General features: G+C 33.6%; 1 protein-coding gene across 1 annotated transcript in view; it reads left to right on the top strand.

Moving 5' to 3' along the window:
- LOC130899764 (protein sickie) overlaps positions 1-25089 on the top strand; it is a 551159-nt gene that overhangs the window by 250779 nt on the left and 275291 nt on the right. The window contains exon 5 of the mRNA XM_057809948.1: positions 18597-18799. Within this exon, the coding sequence (XP_057665931.1) occupies positions 18597-18799 (203 nt within the window). The remainder of the gene's footprint in view (positions 1-18596; positions 18800-25089) is intronic.

Below are 25089 nucleotides of genomic sequence, written 5' to 3'. Positions count from 1 at the left end.
GATTTTGTAAAAATAAATCCTATAAAAATTCAACGCCATAAAAAACAACTCACCTCACCTAGCCTATAAAGTTCAACTTCACTAACCTATAAAATTTATTGTCTTTTATATTTGGACCAATAAATATTCATTTATATTCATAACGACCTAGCCTATTAAAATTTAATATTATCCGTAAATTAACCAATAAATATTGAACATCATTTACCACAACTTCCTTATCCTTATCTAACCTATAAAAATTCAACGTCATCCATAATCTAACCAATTAAAAATTAATAAAAATTCCTATAGTAACCAGAATCAATATTTCTATCAAAGACACTTTGGATATCGAATTCTGAATCCTATGAATTTAAAATTTTTAGAATTTATACATCTCAAAGCCAGCACAAATCGCAATTAATTATTGTAAGTAAAATTTTATTATTGTTTATACATTGATACATATTTCATCATATTGTATTTGACCATAATTTCAGTCCCAGACGATAAGTATTCGAAAACTCGGAAAATATATTAAAGTTAATCCACTTTGGTGTTTCATTGCCACGTTCCCAATAAGAAAACGCTTTTATATTATATATACGAATATGAGTATAGTGGAAATCATTAACATTTTATATATTTATATAAAAATATGTTAAAAGCATTGTGATACTTACCTTAACTCTTCAAACTGAACACTATATCTACAGGATCTTAAATTAACAGTATTCCGCATATCAAAGGGTTTCCCTTTCCCCTGTTCTGCAGGAATATCTAACAGGCGTATAGTGTATCCTTGTGAACTGCATGGTATTTAAAGTGATATAGTATTTCGCATTGCGTGTCCTGCCAACGTTATAATATATCCTAGTCTCTACTTAATAGCTTAGGTTGATCTTTTATTATATGGTATCCAATTTGAATGCCACTTTCGACCGTTTGTAGATGCATACAAACGCCGTAATAACTTTTAAACGACTCTATGATTTACTCAAAATATTACCCATGAAAGAATTTGGGAACATAAATATTGAAACTATTTAAAACAAATCAATTTCATCTTCCGTTAGATTACCTGAAATCAGAATCGTCAACTATTTTTGTTACGCTGATTTCAAAAATAATGTGTTTTTCTAGAAATTCGAAAATGTTGCAGAAACGTGACATATCATGGTTAATATTAGAGATAGAGAGAGCGAGGTATAGGAGCTTGTTTAAGTGGTCCCAAACTGCTGATAAAGAGAGAAAAAACATCGGTATACTACTCTGTATCTCTCTCTACTCTACTCTGATTGGACTGAAATAACTCCAAAGTTTCAAGTGATGGGAACGGCAAAGGAGAAGAATAAAAAGTTTATTGATCAGTTATATAGAGTGTATCATGAAGAACTTCACATACTTCTACTTTTACTATATGTAGAGCCCCGCAGGGAAGATATAATGAGGTTACTAAAAAGTGTAAACTCCTCTTCATTAATATTAATTGGATAAAGGTTACACGGCTCATTTATTTTGTCAATTTTTTTCATGATGCAGTACACTGTATCTCAGCTGTTATAAAAGATATAGAATTGCGGTTTTTAAAATCCAGTATCACTTTTAGAAAACTTTTAAAGCTACAAAGAGAAATATTGCAACTACTTTTATTCCTCAAATGCAAGGCGAAAACAAAAATGTTTGGAGATGTTATTATTTCTCAGGTCCTGTATAAGATAGAAAAAAAATAAAACTGCTAAAGTCAGGGGCATACTCAAAAAAATTTTTTAGAACACTGTTTTTAAGATTGGTATTTATTTAACGTAAAACTTGGCAATCATAAAAATCCATATTTGTGATTGTTTATTTAAGTATGCCATGAATTCTTTCACATATGCATTTAATTATTTATTTAATTATATTCTAACATAACATAAAGTTAAAAATGTTGAAAACAAAAAAATCGGTACAGATTCAATATTAAAACCTGTAATTACAAGAATCAAATTAGAAAATGAATTAAAAAACTAAAAAAAAAAACATATGAATCTAATGAAATTGTTGAAACTGTCGTCCATAATGTCTTATACATAAACCACATACAGTTTCAATTCGCCTTAAGTCATTTAAAATCATAAAGTTTCTGAATGTTTCTTCGGTTGTTGCTCGGATTCCATCTATATTATGCCGATTTGCATAAATCTTATTTTTTAAAGAAAAATTCTACAATACTTTAGTCCGGTGACCTCGGAAGTATCTGATTGGGCCGTGTGTGCCAATCCAGCGTCTTCAAAATGAACGCTTAAATATTCTTTAGCTACCCTTGAATTATAAGCGGGCGCTCCATCTTGCTGGAAATATATCTGATGGAGCAGTCCTAGCATATTAGTTTGTAATATATTTAGGTATCGTTCGGCAGTTAACTACCCTGAAAAATTGTATACACAATTTAAGTGCCCAATACAAAACATGAAATACTAAATCCAAATCGGCCTTGATGCTGTCGGTCAAAAGTAACATGTTGGTTTTCTTGATACCAATGTTTTGTATTTTGCATTTATAATAAATGTAATTTCTGGATCTGCCAAAAAGCGCGAAGAAAAGTGCCGTAACGTGACATTTTTTAACGCAATTATAAATTTGTTTTATCAAAATAGTGGGATATAAACTGACACACTTTTATTTCTAGGTATTCGTTCATAACAATTCATTTTCTGTCTAATTAAAAGGATTGTAGTATTGGTGATGGCTAGGAAAGTTTAAACAGAACACTAGAAGATGTTGTTGACTCGGCAACTCCAACGACTATGAATCTTGTCCCTGAGAAATCCTGGGAACAGTATTTAAAGGAATATAATTCTTCTATGGAGTGGCGCTCTAAAAAAGGCATAAACAGCTCTCCGTATAAATAATCTTTAAGCATTCGCCTATAAGCAACACCGTCTACGAGTCTACGACAATTGCTTGCCCTGACGATTTTCAAAAAATTTGGTTTAATTATTCCCTTGCTTGACAACGCACTCCAAACTTTGGGACTATGAAGTTGATGTTTTAAGTGGGGGTTTTGTCTTTTAGTGGACCAATAACGACAATTTTGCTAGTTTACACTTCCATTCAAATAAAAATGGACTTCATCACTCCAAAATATAGTGTTCACTGTGCGAAATCGCTCCAACATTTTCTCACAGTAAATTTTTGCGCATATTATGATCAGGCTTCAGCATTTGCACGATTTGAATTTTAAATGGATAAAATTTAAGATTCTTCTTCAATATTTCGAGCACTATAGTTTTTGGAAGTCCAAAGGCAGCCGCCCTCTTAAGAACGAACTGAAGCGGATTATCGCGCAAACTTGCCGCAACGAGTTGAATGTTTTCATTCGTTATTGACATCGTGCTAGGTCCCCATCGCAGGTTTTCTGCTAAACTTGTTGTTCGGAACCTTCGCACCCATGATCGAATCAAATCTTCACTTGGGGCGTCACGTAACCTTCGTATATTGTAACGTGAACAAAATCTTCGACGAGCAATTGCACACGAATTTTTGGCTTCGATTGAAAACGACGTTGTTCATCGGTCCACTACGACATCGCGACTTAATAACCCGCTCGAATGACGCTGCCAACGCTTCCCCCTCCTCGCCTCTCCGCTCATTGGTTACGGAGAAATTCAAAATTCAAATCCCAATACTGCCACCAGACACCCGTTATTTTACCTGAAATTATAATATTGACAAACAACAAAAAACAGTAACTCATAACAATAATGGGCAACCATTTTAAAACAATAAATGAATTTATGTAAATAAGACACAAAAATAATGCAATAATTGCCACAAAATAAAAATAATTTAAAGTACATTGTCGAAATTGAGACCAGTATCCTTCTGATAAGAACGTCGGCGTAGAAAGTCCAAACATACTTGTCCTCTTAAAGGACCATCAAAAAGTGAGTACCTACTAATTTGTCATTTATGACACCAATCCACACGTTAACCCAAAACCTCAAAAAGGAACGTTATTCTCGAATAGAATGAAGATTTTCTTCTGCATACACATGTGAGTTACGGGAATTATTTATCCTCTCTCTCTTGTGAATAGTGTCCTGTACAGCGTCGATCCACGATTGTTAATCCATCTATAAAATTCCAACCTATGGATTTCATTTACTAGAATAAACATTAACTTGTTGTCTAGTGCTTATTGTAAGGTTCATTGTAGCAGCGTCAATAATATTGTCACTAGGAAAATTGCTATTTTCTTGCAAATTCAAAACTGAAAAACAATTGATTATTCTAATTGTCGTCCTTTTTGATTTGTTGAACCACTGTTTATTTTGGCACATGTTTTCACATGTTCTGCTTCCGTTTCTGTGGTAAATATCTCTATAATTTTTATGTTTCTAAATGTTATTGATTTTAGGTCTCTTCTGTTGCAAAATTAGTTTTTTTTACATAATTTTCGAAAGATGGATAAAATTGATATTTTGATAAAGACTTGAAGAAAAGTCGAAAGGTCAATTTTATCTATCTTTCAAAAATTATTTGAAAAAAACTAATTTTTAAACAGAAGATTTAGAAACATATACATATGAAGAGGTGTAAGAAATAAGTATTCAAACAAATTTATCTCTATAAATAGATGTCATTGAAATGTTGGGATTATTTTTGTAGGGAATTATATCCACTTCATTCATTCAGGATTTACTTTTTCTTTTACCATCGAATCCATTTTTTTTATTAAAGCGCTGCATCATAAAAAAATATTAACATTACCCGTTCATACAACCTCTAAAGTTAATGAAGAAACCATCAGGAATTTATTGATAACATAACACAGTAAAGATATAGTTGAATTTATACATAAATATCAGATTATGATGTTATATATATTATCGTATCGTATTCGGATACAAGGTACGACAGTCTGCAACATGACCCAAGGTCTTGCCATGTCTCACGATTTTTGTCACAATAAGCGACATTTTTAATTATTGTAATGTCGGGTAATGTTGGCCCGATGTAAAAAGGCCCTTAGATTAGAACACCATATTGTTCTTATTCTTCATTTTTCCAATACGTCTAAACTCCTTATTGCTAAAGTGATTAAGCTCAAACTATTTCCTCTAAAAAGGTCATCAATCCACTGAAAAAAGAGAAAAAATGTTTAGCGACCTTGGTAATTTTAGTAACTATATATACCTTGTTTTTTATGTATTTACATTGATTTCAGATAAAGTATAGCATTCATATTTTTTTGATGTAAGCCAATATCCATCATATATTTTCGGAGAAATCGCAGTCATCTCTCAGACGGAAACAGTAAACTGAAGTTGATTAGTTTATCAATAAGTAGATATCGAAAAAACTAATTCATGTGTGGTCTTTCAAATGTATAAGTACCCCGTAATATGGTCAAGTATCAGATTTACTATACAAACATGATGATAAATTAAATAAACATAACGAAATACAGGCTATTCAACAAGACAAGTTAGTATATGAACAGAGACTGTTTCATAAAGAGACAGAGAGAAATGCTTTATTGTTAAAAAATTGTTACAATTTGTAGACAACAGCTTGTAAATCCAAAAAAAAAAATTTAAAAATAACTAAATAAAAATACAAATACGATAAAATTTCAATATACAGAAGGAAACCGATATGAGTAGCAAAATTATACGTAATAGCAATAGGTAATAAATTACGAGGGGGTGCCCAAAAGTAACGGAATAGCATTGCCATGGGTGGAGCTTTTATAGTACTGATTTCGTCGCCAGCTCAGTGCCGCGCGGGCTGTTGACCTGCCACGTTCTGTTCGTCACTAGTGATAATTTTTGCTAGTGCTGTTTCAAAAAATTCAAAATTCTTGATGAGTTTTGAGTGTGATTATATATGAAATGATTCTCATATCAAAGTCAACAAAACCACTATAAATCATTGTTAATGATATTTGCCACTCTTTCTGATTCCCATTTCATTTCTTCTGAATTCAATTTCTTCCTATCTGGCATCTCATAATTTTGTTTGGGATCTATTATTTTTACTTGTACAGTTAGTATTTTGATGTCTTGTAAGCTTTTCCATATTTATTCCCTAGCTACAGTGTGAAAAACCGCTCTCAGATCTATTTGTATTAAATATAAATTTTTTTATTTCTGAAATTTTTCTCTTAGCATAAAATGTATGTTATATTTGGTTTGTCTGTCCAGGTAAAAAGCTACTTGCTCGTCTTTTAACGTTTGCTCTAGATTTTGTTTCAACCAAACATATCTGACTGTTATTTTCACAACTACATTTAACAGTAGGTTATGTACTAATTTTCATGTGCTATATTGAATCCGAGGCAGGTGCTACAAATTATTGCGATAATGATGTTTAAAAGTTGCGACTTTCAACCTCATATTATTTAGAGCACATAACGCAGCATTTCCCTAAATTCCCTTGCAATGTGGCTTTGCTACATTCTCTTATATAGTTGAAGTTCACTGCCAAATTCATTCAAACACGCTACTTAGAAAGGTAAAGTCTCTGAACGTTTGATCTAGGACAGAATTTGGATCTTCTATTCCGAGAACAATTCAAATCCAAAGTTCCAACTCCAATTCAAGCCCTAACATTAAAACCACAACGCCTTCACCTATCTTCACACAATCATAATCGAAGCAATAAAGATAAAAACACCGTTTCCATGATAGTCCAAAAATATTTCAAACTAATCTGACATGCGAACTTTCTAGGAAACTTCTAAGGATCCGTCTACCATACCCCATAGTAAATCTGATATCTTTATATCTTATCGATCGTTCCGTACGTCAAAATCACTAGTCACCCCTCTGACTGGCGTTCAACAAAGCTCCATATTAGACCCTCTTTCGGCTCTCTTCTATACATCATTTATATATATAATACTCATGTATTCTGAAAGATTCGGTGCAATTCTATGCAGATAACCACACTTGTATCTTCCGTTTCTAACATTCGTTCTCTCGGAGTCGTATCCCGAAATCCCCTAAAGCAATTCTTGCATTGATGCGGAAAATAGAGGTATACTTAATTCACAAAAAAACCCTAGCCTTTGATTCTAACCATCCCACATTCTGAGCGTGATACTTTTACTAAGAATTTTCTTCTAGACGCTTAGGGAAAAGAGCTTCAGCAACCGCAATACTTGTTATTGAACGGTTACTATGGGCAATGCAAGCTCCAAAAAAACCCAACCCTTCATTCTACTTCCCATATTAGAACTATAATGGAATATAGAGCAAATGTCCATTGTATCCCATCAAATTACATTGTGGAAGGGCTCTTGTCTTGCGAGCAGTCAATCCGCTGATACAATTAGTTAATGGGCGATTCAACTCTCGCACACTATTTATGTTAATATAGACATAACCTCAATTCCAAGCCACCTAAATAACCTATATGGTCGATACTTGATTCGGACCATGTTATCAGGCAATTGTTTTGCTAAAAATTCCCCTGATCTACTAGTTAGAGCCTATCAAGAGCTTCCAGATAATTTCACAGCGTTCCTAGACGATTTCTTACTCGCCATTAAATGAACTATAACCTTCATCTAACCACAGAGTCTCTGCGGTTTTCTTGAACTCCGGTGAACTAATGCGTCATCCAAATGGTCGACGAAAGGGAACAATATAGCTTAGTCACTACACCCCAAAATCCTTTTGGATCTTCTTCATTCTCTGCTATATCTTTTTCTCCCAAGATAGTTGGCGGACTCACGCTACATAAGAAACAACACCCCCAAAGAAATCAACCCAATACAGCTCTGCACGGGATAATCCTTCCTATATCAGAGCTACTATTAAAACAAACCATATTCTAAATAAAAATTTCCCTCCTTTCAGCCAAAATCTTTCTTCTATTGCTCTATGTCATTTATGACGGATATCAAATAAGTTTCTACTATTGTTCCGATTTGAACAAAATATTATGGAAGGTCTTGACGCCAGTGAAGCATGTGTGTATAAATGTGCGGCAGTTACAGTTTCCGGTCAGGTTTTTATTGAACTGAGTTGGAATATATGCCTGGAAGATTCCAAAGTATACAAGCAATATATTTTGACCTATTACATCATCCGCTTTCAAGAAAATCAGTTCTGGACGAACATATTACGTGAATTATATAAAAAATTTAACCTATAAAGCGAAAAATTTCACTTTGCAAAAATGTGAATGCAGAACATCCGACGTTCGATTTTATATGATTCTATTAAGGAGAGAAACAAGCAAAATTAAGTGAAATGTGCATATAATCCTAACCTTCACTATTTCTTGTTATTCAAATGTCATAGAGCAGTTGTTTAAATATCCAATATTTACTTTAGAAATTCACACGATTAACTGGGATATCGAATGCAAAACATGGCTATTTGATTTACAAATATTTAAACTGACTTGTTAACTACCGATACTGGTTAAACGATTAATTTAAATTGTAAATCTGGCATGTTAATAATTTCAAATTGAATTGCCCAGTTTGCTAATTATTTAACCACTAAATTGAATTAGGTACAATAATCATTAATTATTCTAAATAGCTCTACTAACTTATTCATTAATGATAAAGTTATATTGAAATATACATAAATTGAACAAAGTTCAATTCGATGTATGTATTCTTGATTAGGTGACGATTTAAAGAAACCTGAAAGATATATTGCACCCCTTCCACCACTAAGTTTCTGAATAGAGATAGAGAGAGAGATCAGTAAATGTATTTGACATTTTTTATTCTGAGGATAGTTAATTGAATGTTTTGGCATTGAATTTTTACCAGATCAGAGGTAGATATTGTTAAGTAAATGTCCAAATTCTTTCTTCTAGTAGGTTAACTATGAATGGGTCTTTCAGTTGAGGTAAGATTGAATAGCTCTTTTTTGTAATTTGAATATAGATTCGAAAAGGTGCAAACTACAAGACCCTCAGAAAGGCAAACCATAGCGAAGATGCGATTCGAACAACGAGTAGTAAGTTGTTGAAACAGTACGAGAATCGAACAGATTTAATGACAAAACAAGCAGAAGATACTTTTTTCGTTAAGTTTCTACATATACAAACCATTCAAGGACACCGTCAATATGTAGAGCAAAAAACTTTGAAGATCGCATTAAGTCATTGTTGAGTTTCAGAGGTTTGCAAACTTCTTTGTTTGATAAAACTAAAATTTTATCAGTTTGAACAGAACCTGTTCGTGTTAGACCAGGACTTAATACTAATGAGATCTTTGCCCATGGTAGAATGTGAAGCTTGTATAACAGGTGTCTTCCACAAATAAAGTGAATTTACCATCAATTCGTAAGTCTGTGACATCAGTATTATATACCAAAGAAAGAATTGGACCCAGAACTGAACCCTCCGGTACACCTCTGTCAACTGGTAAATTACTTGAAACTTTACTATTAGCTCTTACTAGTTGATTTCTACATTCAAGGTAAGATACAAAGCATTTGAAAGGAGCACCTGTGATGCCATATAGTGCGTTGGCGATTATCTTTTGTGCAGACATCTATTTATAGCGGTATCACACAGCTTACCAATGTTATCTATGCCAGTCCAGTGTTTTATATTGCGTAGCCATGACATTTGTTTTCGGTCTACGCCTCTCTTTCCTTCGATCTTTCCTTGTATGATCAATTGGGGTATATCTTTCTTCTCTACGAAGACGTATAAAATTTATTATTATTAAGTGAGGTATAAAATACTGTTTTTGGAATTAGTAGCTCTTTTATTTCGGTTCCTCTAATTAATTTAGGGATATCCTCTTCCTGTTCTATCTAGTATGCTGCCAGGTGTCAAGTCTTAACATTTTGTAGTGCTGTGGGTTCAGCAATTATGTGGATGATTACCGACAAAACGTGCAGTTTGAATTTCTTCTGATATCCATTCAGGAGGCGCTTTGATTCGGTGATCATGCTTTGCTATATCATTGTCTGTATGTAGTATAATATAAGCGATTACTAGTTTCAACAGCAACCTGGGCCGCAATGAGTATCACTCCAATAACGAAGAGGACTTTTATGGAGGATGTGTCCTACAACCTATTCGGCAAAATGTCATCGTATGAAAGCAATCTGGCATAATTTTAATCCCATTTCTCCTTGCTGAGAAGCCTTACCATAAATATACAAGGTGTCTCAAAAGAAAGTTCACATTAACAATTTTGACAAAGTAAAAGGTTGATTCAAAACATGTTTGCTTCGTATAAAAATCCTTTGCTTGGAAATTTATTTCTTAAAAATAGAATAGTCGAACTGTTGCGCTAACAGCTTTCATTTAATCGAGCACTAAAATAGATGCCTGGGGATATCAGTTTATTATCGTAAAGTTTAAATTTGACATAGCCCAATGGGAAATAGCCGATAGGTGTTAAATCGGGACTGCGTGAAGACCAACTTATGTCATCTATCCTGGAGATCAATTTCTCAGGAAAAATTTCACGTACTTCTTGAAAAGACCTATTGTAAGTGTATGAAATTGCTCCGTCCTACTTGAACGATGCTATTCGGTTATAACCATTAAAGCTTTGCAGTTCAGGCACGAATGAGTCATCTAGAATCTGCCTATTTTGAATTCAGTGTAAGTGTGGCTCTCCTTCAATCTTCAAAAAAGTAAAGACCTATAATTCCTCGCGCTGACTTTTCAGGGGTTTCTGATATTTGTGTAATGAATTGGTTGCACTCTAGTAACGGCAATTTTGCTTGTTGACGTGTCCGTTAAAATAAAGATGATGTTAAACATTGGAAAGCACTCTGACCAGCATCCTGAGGCTTCAATTCTTGCATCAACTGAATTTTGTAAAGCTGCAACCTCAACTTCTTGAGTCAAAAGCGAAATGATGATCTATTTGATAGGTCCACAAGTACTGTTGTTCGCATCGTTCATAGACAGAAGCTGCTTTTTGTTTAACAAATCTATGAGAATTTTATATTGCCTATACAACTATTCTTATAACTTTCAAAATATTCGTGGGAATAGATGAACTATTGAAGTTTGTTTCATTTCAGCTTTATTATATTTGTAGCATGATGCTTTCATCTACCTAACTTATCTTTACTTTAGACGACATTTTACATTTTCTTTCTAAATCAGTTGATTGATTCATAATACGACATACGGCAATGAAATTAGCAGAATGTGATGTCATTGTGAGTCTTACCAAACTGAGAAGTAATGTTGATACAATTGACAATTTTGATTACTGTATTATTTTCACGATAATACTTTTTTACTAGTTCAGAAGTTGTCTATTTTAACGCGCTACAGTCGAGGATTTCCAACGCACAGTCTGCTCTCGAGAAGTGCTCCATAACGACTGAATTCCCAAAAGCCAGGCTACCAATTTACATACGTTCAACATCCCGCTGAATACCAGCATTCACGCAATAAGCAATACAAAGATATAATTTCGTCTGAGATACCTTGTATAAGAGACAACGCTGCGAATGTCACGAGAAATTCAAGTATTTGATAGTCTTTTTTTCATGTTTTCTCATGTCTCTTTGGTTTGAAAGTGCATTTACATGATCTTTACGCGATAATCTGCCATAATTTCCTCGAAAAGATGACATTTTCGTGTATCTACATGACTTGCCCTTTTATCTAAATCAAGAAATCGTTCTCGCACTTCTAGAACTTTTAAAACATAATCATCTTAAGCAATTTTTCTGCTAAAAATATTTTTACTTTGATAGTTATTTTCACTGTCGTTGTTGTCATCTGGCAAAATTCTGACGAAATCTTTTTTATGGACAGATCATGTTAAATGTGGCGAAATCGTTTGAACACACATTCAGTTGTGGCCTAGTGGAAAACGGCAATTTGATTTGAAATAGAACATGCAATGAAAACTGAATTACTTATACATCAATAAGTAGAATATTAAGAGAGGCAATTCGTTAGTGACCATTGTTAGCTAAAAGATGCGGGACAGTTTGTTTATATCGTTATCTAGAAGATGTTGATTAGTTAAGGGTTAATTTAATTCGTGTATCGGCTATTTACAGACAAGATAAAATAATTATTTCCATAAAGAGAACAATGCAATTAACAATTACCTTTCTCGATTGAATAAATAGGAAATACAAAGACTTCTTTGAATACCGCATGCGGAATGACTAACGTTTTTATGTATAAATAAAGACAAACGTCCGCGATTAATTTATTCTCTGAAAAGATACTGTTTATTACGTAAGAACTTAAGCTATTAAACTAACTTGACAATAGCTGATTATACAGTTCAAGAAAACTACGACACATTGTGAAATTTAAAAATATAACCAACTTACAGTGAAAATTTTCATGAAACGTCGCGATTATAATAATATAATAATAATAATTCAATATAAATAATCTTTTTGATATCCAACTAGTTTTAGTTACGTAAGTAGGTGTTTCCCCTTTAGAAGAACGGCTGCTGTTCACAGCTGATCCATTAATCCCATTCCTTTTGAAAAGTCTAGAATGTGGGATCGCTTTAATTGCCAGAGATCTTCATCTTCTATTTCATACGCTCCCAGGTGTAGTACTCAGGAGTTTCACACTTCGAGAGAATGTGGATAGAGGTTTCGTCCTTTGTACAACAAAATATGCAAGCCGCATTATCTGCTAGATCTAGCGTCTTTAGATGTTTGTTGGGACGACAGTGTCCCGATAGAACTCCTGATAGAATTCGCAGAATTCGAAAATTGTTCTTAATTAGGTTGATACATTCTACTCCTGTTATAGTTTCCCAGAAGAGTCTTTGCTTGTCTCGGCCCTTGTAGTTTGTCCCAATAATTGGTTTTGCTCTTATCTACCTTCTTTTCCAGTTTCCATTTTTCCATTGTTCTGTACCTGATACCACTATAGATTTTGTAGATTTCAAGCAAGAATGGCTTGTCTCGCTCGCTTTAGCGAGCTAATCAGCTATTTCATTTCCATTCGCTCCGATGAGTTCCGGAATCTATTGTAGGATAATTTTATTTTTCTTGCCTAGCTCATTTAATTTTTTAGGCATTTTCCTAACCTAACCTAACCAAACGAGTTTGGATTTTATGATATTGGAGCCTACAGCACTAATAGCTGCTTAACTATTAGACAGGATGATGATCTCCTGTTTGCGATAGTTCCTCTCTAGATTGAACTGAACTAATTTTTCAATTGCATAAATTTTTGCTTGAAAAATGCTTGGTGAGCTGCCGAAGCCACCAGAGTGTTTGGTTTTGAGCCTGTACACTCCTATTCCTGTCCCGTCTGCTATTTTTGATCCGTCTGTATACCACTTAATGGCATTTCTGTTCATTCCTTGTATTGTGTTTTGATCCCACTTGCTTTTACTGTTTATTAATGAGGTGAAGTGTTTCTGAAAGATAAATTTTTCCGATGCAACGTCCTGAGGCATGTCCCAGGGTTGGTCATTATTTAGAAACGGGTTTATTTTGATGATTCCGTCTCTGAACATTCTAAGTGACGTTTTTTCCGCCACTTCTCGTGAAACTATTGAGAAATATCCACACTCAGCTGCACATAAGCAAGCCAGTCTTTGTACCTTCTAGTTATTCTTCTTCGTGCTATTCAGACCAGTTTTAGTACCCCAAACCACTGCCCCATATGTGATGATGTGATGTTCTCACAATTGCCATGTACATCCACCTTAGAATCTTTGGGTTACAACCTCTATTCCTCCCTGCAAAGTTTCTGCATACCATCAGACCTTCTGTGACTTTGGTTATTTTATCGAATCAGTAAAATTGTACATCAAACAATATCTTAGGTACAAGTACCAGAATTTGATTTGACTTTGGACATAAACGTTGCCAATAAATATCCTTCTTGGTAGCAACTCTTTTGACTTTTTTTAAATTCAAAGCTCACGCAATGGATCATTGAGAATATCATGGAAAATGAATTCTAACCTTACCTTTTCTAAATAATTCTTTTGGTAAACATCATATATGAAATACGCCTATATGGACAGTTCTTATGGGAGAAAACGTCTCTACGTTACGGTGTTGACAGTATTCGTTTTCTCTCTCGTTCGAGATACTTTATCTTTACCGTGTCTGCTTGAAAATTCTCTAAAATATCAGTAGTGAGAAAATAATAACTAACTATCCCTCCACTTATAGAAACTGTCCATATAGAAGTATTACATATATGATAAAACTATGATCAACGGATGGATTATTAAAACCTGATGTTTAAATGAGTGTGTTTCATATTTTGGACGTTCATTTTATATCTATTCCAAACTTCACGTTTACATTGTATGTATTTGTGATAATAATTGGGCATAATTATTTATAAGGTATATTATTAATCTGCTGTATTAAATCGCAAATTATTTCTTAATTGCGGCAAGGCAGTTACATGATCGGCTTTGGCATTTTTAACCCGTATCACGTGCACTATACGTGAATTAACTCTCTTGATACTTCATATCAATTCAGTTCCGGGTGAATAGTACATTTGGCGAAAATGTGCTTATCAATTACGCTTTATAGAGTAATCAAGTTTGGTCGCTCTTGTGCTCTAAAAAAATTCACGTTACTTAGATGACTTCTGAATCTTGATGAAATAATGATAATATACTCAAGTTGTCCTTGCATTTGTAACAGTTTTTTTTTTTATAGGAAACGTGAATAATACACTCTAACGTTTATTTATAATCTTCATATCAAAACATGCACAGTCATCCTAATACGACTAAAATTCTTCGAACACTTTTATTACTCACAGGTTAAAGTAGTTGGTGTTGCTTCATGGAAGTGGAATTAAAAAGGTTAATGTAACTTTATCTGTTTTTTATTTATTAACCAATTTTAGAGTATCTAAATAGTTATGTATTTTAAATTAACCATTTATACATATATCTTATATTTTATTTGACCATAATTTCGGTCCTAGTGGATGAATACATGAATATGCGATAGCTCAGAAAATATATCAAAGTTAGTCCACTTTGGTGTTTCATTGCCACGTTCCCAATAAGAAAGCTCTCTTGTTAAGTCGGAACTATATGGTTTTATGGAAAAGTTATTCTTGATAATCTTGATAAAAACTTCTGCATGGTCTGAAAGTTAAAATGCAACCATTAGATATCAATTTTTTATGGGGTTACTTAAAACAGTAGGTTCATCAGCGAGGACTACTTCATGATGGAAACCATTTTGAAAATATTATTTCTGAAGACTGCCTAAAAAATTTCTCCATATATGATACGGAGAGTACAAAACATGAATTTTCATAATAAATGGCTGTAATTGCATATTTGTGTATAACTTTCAATTCAAAACAACTTTACTTTATAACATTTTTATGAATTTCAAAAAATAAAGATACTTTACTCTTCAAATCAAATTTTCTAAGATGAAGATGTTGAGTTAGCCACACTCTTATTGAGGAATGGTTTATTTCCAATTGCTGTAGTTTTTTGAAAAATTATGGACTATTATTTCATTCGTTTTTTATCTATTTTATGTCAATTTCGTTAATTATATCAATAGTTCTCACTTTATTCATCAAAAACTGTAAGATTTCAGAAACATGATCTTTTTATTAATAAAACTAATCTCATTTCACCTCATTTTCCATTTTCACATATGTATATAACCTCACTAATTATGTTCCAAATAAGCTTCAACAGTAGTTAATGGTTAATTTTCCAACGACCTTCTGGTTCGACATTTGTCATAATTTGTTACCTCATTTATTTTTACAAACACTTCATTTCTTTGTACTTTTTGAATTTTTTAACAATGTCTTGTCTGAAGTAAGAGTTTGCTTTGTTGTATAAATTCAATTTTTAGGTTAATATAAATCTAAACATTTATTAATGACATACTATTACTGTGTCTCTCTTTCTACTATTTTGAATTCAAAACTGAAAAAATCCCTTCTGTAGACGCCCAACTGGCGGGAATAGAAAGCAGGAGTTAAATTACTTTAAATAAATTGGGGAAGTTATTTCAAGTATTTTCTAAATATGCTATCATTTTTTCAGTAAACACTCTTTTATATTTGCAAATATTTTATTCAATGCTGATATTTCTGAGCAAGAAATAGTTCATTACGGTGCTCAATTTTTTTCTGTTCCTTTTCTGATGGAGTAATGAAATTGGAGCATAATGGAGGAGGTGAAACTTTCTCACAAAACAAACAAATGTGTGCTTCTTCGAGATCTTCATCGGCGAGAATAATCAGAATTGGATGTTTTCCCTGGCTTTTTCAAACTTTCCAGCTCATTTATTTAAGGAGATGAGGTTATTATGGCTGTTTTACCTCGGAAAAAATAGACATTTGAGCACGAATGAAAGGTTCAGAAGAAGCAAAATACTAGGTTTAGGTTCTGGGACGATTGTTCTATCCACATTTGGTATGACATGCTAGTAACATTCGGTGATTAACTCTGTTCTAGCTGAAGTGGAAGATGTCGTTGTAGTAGATGTAGTACATGGCACTGCTCCAGATTGAATACCTTCGGCTTCTGATACCCTATGATGTTCCACACTCTATGAGTCTGCAATATTTTATATGTTCGTAGTTTTGGCAAAAGTAAAATCATCATCAGTGAAATTATTTTGGTTATAGGTCCATATACCTCATTTTGTAAATGCATTAATACCGGTGAACATTATAGCCGTCTGAACGTATGCATTACCAAATATTTCACTTATCTGGAATACACTTACCACACATCCAGGATGTGATTTCAACCAATCTGTAACAGCATGATCATAATAATGGCAGAGTGGTTTCATAAATGCTACGTCTGGAGGCTGCATTCCATTGAGTAGGAAAGCAGAGTATAATTAGTCCATTTTCACGAGGTAGATCAATCACTTCCAAATTTTGAATATGACTCACTTGGCCATGTAGAAGCAGCATACGTAGTTATCAGAAATAGCTCTGGAAATTTTGATGAATTTTTTATACCAAGTAAAAAATATTTCTGATGTTATCCATTCTGGAGGATTGCGAACTGCTGTAGTACCTAGTGGAGCATGGTTTTAATAATTATCTCGGAAAAATCATCAGTGGGAGTGCAACCTAAAAGGTCACATTTTGGGCTCCGACTAAGCTCATCATGTTAATGCCTGTTGTCAGGGTTCGTTGCAAGATTTTTCTGTGTTTAATATGTACGGAAATTTGGTATGTTTTCAAGTTCCAAATGGGGCGCCACTCAGTTTTTAACCTAAACTGAGAAAAGTATAGAAATAGGTTGAGGTATCTTTAGGATTAAAGCTACTTATTGAAAATAAAATAAAATGATTTATATTTGAAATTATTAAAAAAACAAGTTAAAAAAAGTTACCAGCAAAACTCATAAGTTTTAGTTTACAGGAAATAATGAAATAAATTTTACAAAAAAACTAATAAGAGTTGATCTGACCTTTAACAACACATGAGACTCCCTACTTGTCAGGAGAATACAAACAGGATCACATCCGTGGAATGCAGGTCAGGATCCAATTGTCCCTGACTAGGTAGTTCCACGAGTCAAAGTTTGACGTTAAATCCAAATTAAGGTCGTCTAAGTTTTAAACCCCAATAAACGTCCTATGTCCAAAACAAGGTCCCTAATTAAATTAAAAACAAAATACAATCTGTGAAAAATTTCTCCAATTTATAGACTACTAAAAGAAATAATTTATAACTTAATTTTTTTACATTTCCTGATTGCAATATAAAAAGGTAGCCTAATCTAGTTCATATGTCAGTAATTAGAACTATTTCTGCTTTTATAAAACAAGATCTTACCTACCTTTTTAACGAAGGGAACTTATATCTACTTCTTCTTGGACGTCAATTAACAAATTAATATTCCAGAATTTTTGAAATCGGCGGAAGGCTCCTTTAGGCTGGCTAAATCCCGTTTTTTAAAAATTTCGGGAGAAATTGATCTTAACGCTACCACGGTCGCTTACCAAATGAACAAGGTAAATACTCAAAAACCGTCAGGATTCATACACACTCCTTCAAATAGGTGATGCAGTGACTTCCAACTTTATGAGTTGTATAAAGAGTTACAAAGTATGATCCCAAATTTACCCAACTCCATTAAAGACGTGAAACATCTGCTCCAATATATCATAGAGAACGATTTGAAAGGAATTTACCCAAATATTAACATTGTCATTAAAATTTTGTTAGGGAGCTTTCCAAAATTACAACTAATTAAAAATTATTAAAGAAATACTATGGGTCAAGAAAGACTTTCAGCTTTAGCAGTTAAATTAAAATTATTAGAAAATTTAGTAGAAAATGAGTACAAAATTTTTGTTTCTTCCATTATTTTCTTTTTATAATCCCTCCTTCTTGCAGCATAAGAGGAACACGCGAAATGTATCTTGACCACATTAAGTTCAAGTCTTGCGCCGCCAGTTATTATTATGCACAACAGTCAATAGCTTTCATTTTGTATGAATGTTTTGACAAACACAACACATCAATGCAATCGACTGATAGTAATTCGAGTCCCACCGGGTATCTAGTCGAATTTTCAACCACCTATGCTATTTCTGGTGGCTTTTACCATAAATTATCATTATCTATTGTAAGTCGTATATCCTGACCAGTTCAAAAACTAGTTTGCCCGATGTGTTTGTAATAATATTTATATTTTGTTTCAGTTGGAAAATATCAACGCGTGTTTATCGTTTCTTCACAGCCAGCATGTCGCCGGTATCGAGAATGTTTCGGCGCAAGAACTGCGAGATGGCAAGTTGAAGGCCATTCTAGCGCTCTTCTTCGCTCTCTCAAGACATAAACAAGCGGCTAAAACTGGCGGCAGACACCAAGTCACCGCGCAACAGCAAGAGATGACTCCTAACAGGTAGGCAACTTCGAATACGAGTTTGTTATGCGGGTTGCGGAAGCGTAGGAAACGCAGTTAATATTATAATGATGATTTCATTTTTTATTTGAAAATATTGAGATTTGCTTAAATAATATTGTTGAACAAGAAATTTAATGGGATCTCCGAACTTTTTTGTCTCATTTAGTGTAATATAAGGTACCTATCTCTATAAAATTGAAGTTTGTCGGCTAAAACTTTTCATCTCTTATATAATATACAACTAGTTTATATACAGGGCTAGGTTTCAGAGTAACAACTGTTTATTATTAAAATTATCAATAATAAGTTTTGGCAAGAATTGTAGGCAACGAAATGTACATAATCTGAAAAATATACAGATATCTACATTGTGGCGCATATAAGTCAACACCAATTTTCTAAAAAGTGCATTTTGGTCAAATTATATGATGGCCATTTTTATACGAAAATCGTTACAAAACACTGTGTATATGAATAACTAATAATTAAATGATCCTTAAGTGTGGGAAGTTATTGACGAATACAAGTTAAACTATAAAATGCATTTATTATTTTATCAATATCTTCACATCCTCTGTTTTTGGCTATACTTATTTTCACATTGCATTTGACATAAGGTACTGTTGCCTTCAATTTTTATTAATAATTTATCAATTTCCATTATGCGGGGTTAATTACCACCCTTATATGTATATTGGTACCTAATTTTATTGTTCAGAGACCGAGAGCCTTGATTATCAAAACAAGCTTGATATAGTGGAAATTGTGGTTAGTAAAATAACTCAAAATTCTCACTCACTTTAATCCAATTCTGAAGTGAAGAAAATGAAGCATACAATTTTATCGTTATATGAAATTATATGGAATTACCAGTCTCTAGACTGATCCAGGTGCCCCTTTAGGGGTCCACGGGAAGCTCTACAACTGTAGTATAATTTCCATAGTTAAATGTGATTTTTTGACGAGTTGTTAATATGGTGTGAATGTATCATCTAAAACTAGTAATAAAGATTTGGAAAGTGGTTTACTATTCTCTAGATTTAATAAAAAATAAAAAACATTTAGTAATTTCGACGATTTCTAGAATCTACATTTTTCTAGTTTATTAAACGCTTGCAGATATACAAATTTACCTATTTCAGCTTCTCTAATGGATCCTATCCCTCGACGATACTTTATTAGTCAGAATGCTTTTAAAGCAAATTAAGTAAAATACGTTCCAACGGAGAATGCGGATGTATGTTTTAATGTGAAAACTTTTGAGTTTCCATTTTAATTTGTAAGGTTTACATTCGCATTAGGATTATACTTTTTCGTTATTTTTTATTCGTGTTTAATTTTTTACAAGAAATTCCTCATGTAGAATTAAACTCAATAATACTTTTATCTTATATTGATGTGACTTTAAACAACCATAAATATCCTTGTCTACTGATTTCATAATTATTTATAGTTATTTATGTATACGATAAGATTTAGTATTTAGGGCACCTTCTACACTGAAATTGGGTTCTTAATAATTTGATATTCGCCGAGTACACCAGTCTGATTATTGAAACTAATTTTTTTTGCTTAATGAATTGTATTTTTTCAAAGTAGTGAATTGAGCTATTTAACTAAGGCGAAATGTCTGAGCGTAAAATCTAATGCCTACCCAATAGATTCGGTTCCCAGGTAGAATTGAATTATAAAAAAAAACATTATTAATATCATAATACATATTAGTATTTTAATAAAACTTCATGTAGTATGAGATTAATTGACGGATATTTCTCTTGTTTTAATTTTAATTATTGTTACCATGATATTTTTTAGTTTGGTGTAACGAAAATTTTGTATCTGAATATTACCCAAAAGTAATAATCCTGTATTAGAGAAATATATATACCGAGACGAGCTCCAATCAGTTTCCACTGGGATTATTTTTAATGAGAATCGTGTATCTGATGATATTTTAAGGGATTACCGATGTCAACTCCTACTGCAGGATGAAATATTTGCCGCTATAACAACGTCGAAAATAACAAACTTTCTTTTTTTTGTACAGAAGATTTGATTTTCCGTCTCTAATGGATTTCTTTGTCGTAAATTTTATGTATCTGATCTGACATTTGAATGATTTCATTATTAATTATCCACAAAATAAAGGTATTAACTTGTTGTTCCGTTGTCATGAAACTCATACGGAAAACTTTCCAAATTGACTTTTCTATGTATTATACTTCAGTCGAGACGAAAATACTATTGGAAAATCTTAGATTGAAACTTAATTCGATATACAATGCAGAAAATACTTACCGCTTATATATTATTTCTATAGCGTTCATAACGGCCACTGCAAACCAAACATATTCGAGAATTCAAGTTGCTGCAATATCCCTTGAAAAAGAAATGATTTGGTGTGAATTATTATAAGTTCTGGGAGAATTTGCACCGCTTAAGACACTTTCCTTCAACATACCTCATAGGGAGGCATCCAGGGGTGTAAGATCAAGAAAATGTGATAATACTGTCTCTAATACTCTAATACTTTCCTACAGTAATTTTATAATAATGGTCAGTAACTAGTTTTCCATCTTCTGAGATATGGGACAAGTGAGGTCACCACAGTATGGCCAATCCCAAAGTGTGCTGACACTGCACACCAAATTGTCATACGGGCACTATGCAGTGGTTTTTGGAATATAGTATATCTAATGAATCTGGAATCTAGTAGATTATAGTCGAAAATTGTCTATCATACACAAGCCTAGCAATCATATATTGGTGTCTCTACTGGTGCCCGGCTTGAGCTCGTTACGGAAATCAACCTACATCTTTGAATAAATGTCTAATCGACGTATTCAACTTCGATGACGTTCGCCGGTCGGTTTGGCAATTGCAGCATTTGATAAACGAAATGTCCATGATTCTCATCTCATGTTTTTACCGTTACTGGCCTGCAGAACAACAGCATTGGAACTCTTCATCGTCGTTAGGCTTTCCTCGAGATACCAAGGAAAACATTTTGAACACATTCGCATACCAAGTTGGTCTTCTGTTTCACAAGCTGCACATAACCATGACTGTGTAGCTTGATTACACGCGGACTGTGGGATCGAACTTCGTTGTTTGGAAGTTGACGGAATTGAAAGTTTCGAAGTTGGATATTCCCTAACTCCTTGGGTATGTTCCTCCGTGAAAAGGCTATTTGTTATTTACTGCGCTTCATAATTTAACGCCTTTCGCCTAATTCTAGTCTCTCCAACATTCGTTCGGAAGGAGTCGGGTATTCATTGTCTTAGTTGGAGAAGATTGTTGAGGAATTGGTTTGCTTCTTCTAATTAAAGTCGCCAGTGGGACATTTTCATCGTCTGAACTCAAAAGACTTTCATTCATTTCATGGGGCAAGGGTCTATGTGTTACTAAAGAAGGTGCGAATGCGGCGTCAGGTATTGCGTCAGGATTTAGAGGGAACAATCCTATAGCTCTAAGTCCGCTCACAATATTTTCCGGCGTCATACACTTGGGCCAAACACGGGAAAATATTATGTTGAACCTACTCTTGTTCAGGCTTCTTTGTGGGAAGGTATCCCAGTATCTCAAAAGTTCCTGATCCCAGTTTGCTTCAAAAGAGCAAAACACAGCCTTATCCAATGGCTGGAGCTCGTGCGTTGTGTTTGAAGGCAAACAGAATAAAGTTAAAAGGTAAAATCTAAATGGCTTGTAGCTTCATCAAACACAAGCAGTGTAGACCCGTTCAATTTATACTGAGAAAAATGTCTTAGAAAATCATTGAAGAGTTGTGTCGTCATAGAGCCTTTAGGTGCCATTTTTACCAGAGTTCTGTGAGGCAAATTATCGCAAGATTCTGGGTTTAAGGGTTTTTTTCAAAACAATATCATAGGTGGAATGGAGTTGCCCATAGCATTACAACAAGCTACGATTGTTACATTTTCGGCGTGTTGAGGCGCAACCATATAAACTCGCCGCACTCCTCTCTCGGACAGAACGCATTGTTGATGGTGTATAGTGAGGCGGCAGCCTTTCTCGTCCATGTTGTATATATTTTGGGGTTTATCCTTAAGTAGTCGCTCACAACTGCCTTGTTAAATTTCTGAGCACGCGCAGGATTCATAGGCTGTGCTTTGCGAACGGACAAATCGCCATTTCTTTTTAAAAACAAAGCAAGCCAGTCTTTTCCAGCAAGCTGTTTTTCTTTATTAAAGTTATTGGGAATGTGGTTGATATCACAATATCGAAACATTTGATGTCGCACAAGTTTGGGAGTGAGAGGCAATCCAATTTGAGAGTATCGCCTAATCCGTTGCACAAAATTTCTCTCCTGATTAAATATGCTTGGACGACCCAGTTTCTTTTCTGACAAGTCTTGAACTAAATATCGCCATAACGTGCGCCTTGGTACCTCGAATCTAGAACATACATTTCTTTGAGATTTTCCGCTTCTGACAGCTGCTACTACTTGTTCAAGTTGGTCTTGAGACCAATGCTTGAGCAGGTTTTTGCAAATCTTCCCCATCTCAAATCTAAAGCAAATCTAAATCTAAATAATCAAATCTAAAGCAAAAAAAATATAAAACAGTTTTAAGGTAATACATTCCACTGGCGGGTTATATGGTCCTGGCGGGTTATATGGCCATATAACCTATCACATCGTCAGGCCATATTAACCGAAAGTAGATCCAGACAACATAATGAGTAAAAACAACACTTAGAATTTCATCATTTAATAAATATTCTGTATATAGCTACTTCACTACGTACACTTACATCTCTTAATTGGGTACTGCGTTCACGTTGATTCTTACAGAAAAACGTGCTTAAGAAATTAGAGGAAAACTTATACCAGCATGTGCTTAGCGCGGCAGATGTGAGACTGCGAATAAATACTTTACTTTTTGTGCTAGCGATTTTGGGCCATATTACCCGCTGGATCATATTTACCTCCACTACCTTATATTATTACATAATAACGTTATTTGCTTGATGCAGCAAAAAGTAAACATGCGCCTAACAGTCCTTGCAATGAGCCCTGCTGTTTAGTACAAGTAAATATCTAACAGCTCTCTTTTGTAATTTGAAGATTCGCTCAAATTGAGTCGCACCACACGTATGCCAGATGAGAAGGGCATATCGGAGATGCGACTCAATAAGGGCATAAAGGACTGTTGAGGAGATAAGTTCAGTTCTTTGGAAACTCATCTCAACGCAAAACAAAACTTTTTTAGATAAGGTGGCAATATGTAACTACCATTTCAAGGAATTGTCCACAATAAGCCTTAAGAATTTTCCAAATTCAACGACGTCAATGGTGGTATTATATTTAATAAAAAAGGCTTATATAATAAAACTTTAGCTTTCACATAACAATTTTTATCTTGATTTACAACAGGAAATCCAAAATAATGAAGATATGCACTTTTCAACGAAACTACAATGTGTCTTTTGTTTTTTGGAAATATAAACCGTCCACAAATATAACAAAAACGGTCAGAACTGTGTTTACACTTTCTGCTCGACATTATAAATCAATCTGATTCTGAATTGTCGTTTGAAGGGAACGAATAAACAATAACCACCACCAAACACCACGTTCGATAGTTAAAAAAATATTTGACTGCAAGAAGAAATTATTTCGTAATATAATATTTCTTCTGACATTTTTAGGTCTATTTTGGCGTATAAAAACAGTTCAATTTTGTAAACTAGTGTAATGAAAAAAAAAACATTTTAACAAATATTAAATTTGATACTTAATGTAATCTACAGTTTTTGCTAATTTATGTTTTTCATCTTTGTCCTGCAAGCTTTTTATCAAGCAATCGAAGTTTAAATACATATCTGAATAATCCAACAATTACTTGAATAATCAGATAAGCTTTTAAATAAACACCCTATATATAGAATTTTCAACATGAGTACAATAAACTAAGCGACCAATTAGGAAGTGTTGTTTTGTGCATAATGTAAATCCTCTGAGTTAATTTGAAAAGACGTGTAAGCAGAGGGCGTTGAAAGCCGAAACGACAATACAATGTTAACAGGGACTAACTTTCATTGGCTTGTTTCAAGAAAATTTGCATTTTAGAAGGATTAATGCTAAAACAAGGAAGATTTCTTATAATACCTGCTTGTGTTTCCTCAACAGATCGTATACAGAGAACTGAAACAAGAAGGCACTTCTTGTGTGATTCACACAGAGAATTGTTAATCACATATTTTTCGAAGGGAAAAACCGTCCTTAATTAATATCAGAATTTCAGCAATTAGACGCTCACTAATGGGCC

Source organism: Diorhabda carinulata, chromosome 11 (assembly GCF_026250575.1).
Source record: "Diorhabda carinulata isolate Delta chromosome 11, icDioCari1.1, whole genome shotgun sequence".
NCBI classification, from domain to species: Eukaryota; Metazoa; Arthropoda; class Insecta; order Coleoptera; family Chrysomelidae; genus Diorhabda; species Diorhabda carinulata.
This window is presented reverse-complemented; position numbering and strand designations above follow the sequence as displayed.